At 49.8% G+C, this 2,755-nt stretch overlaps 1 protein-coding gene across 1 annotated transcript; it reads left to right on the forward strand.

The window, feature by feature from the left end:
- The first annotated feature begins 309 nt into the window (after positions 1 to 309).
- On the forward strand, positions 310 to 2,526 carry LOC136465842 (heat stress transcription factor B-4d-like). Its single transcript, XM_066464424.1, has 2 exons — positions 310 to 609; positions 1,891 to 2,526. The coding sequence occupies exons 1-2, from the start codon at positions 310 to 312 to the stop codon at positions 2,524 to 2,526; spliced, it is 936 nt and encodes a 311-aa protein (XP_066320521.1).
- The last annotated feature ends 229 nt before the right edge of the window (positions 2,527 to 2,755 follow it).

Raw genomic sequence — 2,755 nt, forward strand, 5'->3', positions numbered from 1 at the left:
AAATATAAAAAAAAATTCAGGAGATGGGGATAGAGATTGGAGGAGACTGTAGCTCGAGCTAGAGGGCCGGACAGTGCCCCACCGCCGGTACCCAGCAAGACTATTTGAAGGTGGTGCCTTGTGCTGTGGGCGTGTATGTGTGCGCTCCAGTCAGAGAGGTGAGAGCTAAGTAAGCTTTAGGGAGAGGTAGAGAGCCTTCATAGCTTCTCCGACGATCCTGTCGTCTCCTCTCTCTCGCACTAGCAGCAATCTAGCATAGAGAGGCAGTTGCCTGACTCCTTGTTGCCTCCTCTTGCACTGCACCAGTCGATGGCGGCATTCCTCGTGGGGAGGCGGTGTGGTGGTGGTGACGGTGAGACGACGACGGTGGTGTCGTCCATGGACGACATGGATATGAGCTCGCACGCTGCTAAGCCGGCCGGGCCGGCCCCCTTCCTTACCAAGACCTTCCAGCTCGTGGACGATCACCGCACCGACCACATCGTGTCGTGGGGCGAGGACGGCGCCACCTTCGTGGTGTGGCAGCCGCCGGAGTTCGCCAGGGACCTCCTCCCCAACTACTTCAAGCACAACAACTTCTCCAGCTTCGTCAGGCAGCTCAACACCTATGTGAGTGATGATACATACATATATTAGCCGCGCATGCTCAGATTGTGAGTGTGTGTTTATCTGCGTGCGTCTCAGTGTGTGCTTCTCCATCATTTGGATTTAATTTTGCATGGTTTGATTTGGAAGCTCTTGTTTTCGACCTGTGCAACCCAAATGGCGCTCTGACGTAGTTTTGGGCTTTGGTAGATAGGCTTTTAATTTGAACCCACATGTACAGCATATTGCCGAGATCCTAGTGTGTGGCTGTGGTGTTAAGTAATTAGCTGCGAGGTCTGGTGGTCAGTGGGGGGCGAAAAGACGAGTGTCATATGCATGCATGTCTGAAGATTTTAAGACCACCTGTTGGTTGGTGGTGACTGGTGACGTTTCATCATTTCCATTTCGTGTTTCCTAGAACGTGACAAGAGATGTTTGTTTCTGGGCAGTGGCTGTGGACTGAAGAATAGAATAGATACAGAGGACATGTACCATCTTGTTGCTAGATTTGAAAACCACTGCTAGCTATTGTGCTTCCTCTGCCTGCCCTTTTTTTTATTTCCTGGACTCCAAAAAAGAACATAAATATCTTGTATCTTTTACCACTTTCATTTCATTGGTTCTTTGTTGAGGACTGAGCTTTTGGTTACGTTCTTTTTCAATTTGAAACCTCAGTTCTAGCGATATTGCTTCCTACCACCTGCAGAGTTCATGGTTTGCAGACCAAAACTTTTCATAATATACAACAATAAAAGTAGTTGCATTACATTACATTTACATCATCCATCTTATCTTTACCCTCCTCTCATCTAAAAACAAACAAACCATGCATGCATTCATCATGCTTCTCAGGCACCAGTAAATAAACAGTACATTTTTGCAGTGATATTTGTCTCCCAATCATTGTCAGAGAAGAGATTGACATGAGCACTTGCAGTGCTAGTACAGTAGACAAACTCCATCCTGTGGCATCATGTATATATTGTGTTCATGACTCCATGTAGCACCGATGTTTATCGAGGTTTTAAATCCCCGGCTATAGCTAGCCCGCTATATATAGTTGTTTAACGCAAATCAATCTATTTGTGTCCGTATACAATTTAGCAGGCTATAACCCACTAATATATAGCCTCATTTAAAACTGCTATTAAGTGTTTGAGAGGCCATTCCCTGAATGTCTTATCCGAAGATTTAAAACATTTTTCCATACTATCTTCTGAGCTGTGAGTTGAGACTCGAGACAACTAAGCATTCGAACTTGCACCGTCCTTGTAGCTAATTAGCATGGTTTTTGGCCTTTTGCAGGGTTTCAGGAAGATAGTGGCAGACAGGTGGGAGTTCGCCAACGAATTCTTCAGGAAGGGCGCTAAGCACCTCCTCTCGGAGATCCACCGGCGGAAGTCTTCGTCGTGCTTGCAACCGCCGCAGAAGCTGCAGCCGCCGCTCCCTCAGCACCAGCCTTACCTCAGCCTCTTCTTGCCGCCGCAGCCGCCTCGGCATCCGTCGGGCTACCACGTCCAGGAGGAGGACCTCGGCCGCAAGGACTTCCTGGCGACCCTGTCGGAGGACAACCGGGAGCTCCGGCGGCGCAACTCGCTGCTGTTGTCAGAGCTGGCGCACATGAGGAGGCTCTACAACGACATCATATACTTCCTGCAGAACAACGTGGAGCCGGTGCCACCACCGGTGGCGACGACGACCGCCAGCTGCAGGCTGGTGCAGCTCGGCTCTACCGACAGCGACACCTCGGCACCGACGTGGAGGCCACGCTGCGATAATGAGGCGCCGGTGAAGCTGTTTGGCGTGCGCCTGAACGACGGCAAGAAGAGAAGGGCACAGCAGGTCGTGCCGCTGGAAGAAAAAGGCGATGATGAGAAAGGTGAAAGCCTTGGCGATGGTGAGCACACTATCAAGCCCGACACATTCGAAGCCGAGACCTGAAAGTGGGCGACCTGGTGCTGAGACTGAGGTAGAGCAATAAGGGCCACCACAAGCTGACCCCACCATGGGAAGGGTCATACATCGTCGCCCAAGTGCTAAAGCCTAGGACCTACAAGCTAGCCAACGAGAAGGGCGAAATCCTAACCAACGCTTGGAACATAAAACAGCTACATCGCTTCTACCCTTAAATTTCCAAGCATTGTATACTTTGTTTCTCGAAATACAATAA

Source organism: Miscanthus floridulus, chromosome 1, assembly GCF_019320115.1.
Source record: "Miscanthus floridulus cultivar M001 chromosome 1, ASM1932011v1, whole genome shotgun sequence".
In the NCBI taxonomy this organism is placed as follows: Eukaryota; Viridiplantae; Streptophyta; class Magnoliopsida; order Poales; family Poaceae; genus Miscanthus; species Miscanthus floridulus.

Coding starts and splice junctions, on each gene's coding strand:
- LOC136465842 (XM_066464424.1), top strand. CDS start 310: ATGGCGGCATTCCTCGTGGGGAGGCGGTGTGGTGGTGGTGACGGTGAG. Junction 610..1,890: donor TCAGGCAGCTCAACACCTAT/GTGAGTGATGAT, acceptor GGCCTTTTGCAG/GGTTTCAGGAAGATAGTGGC.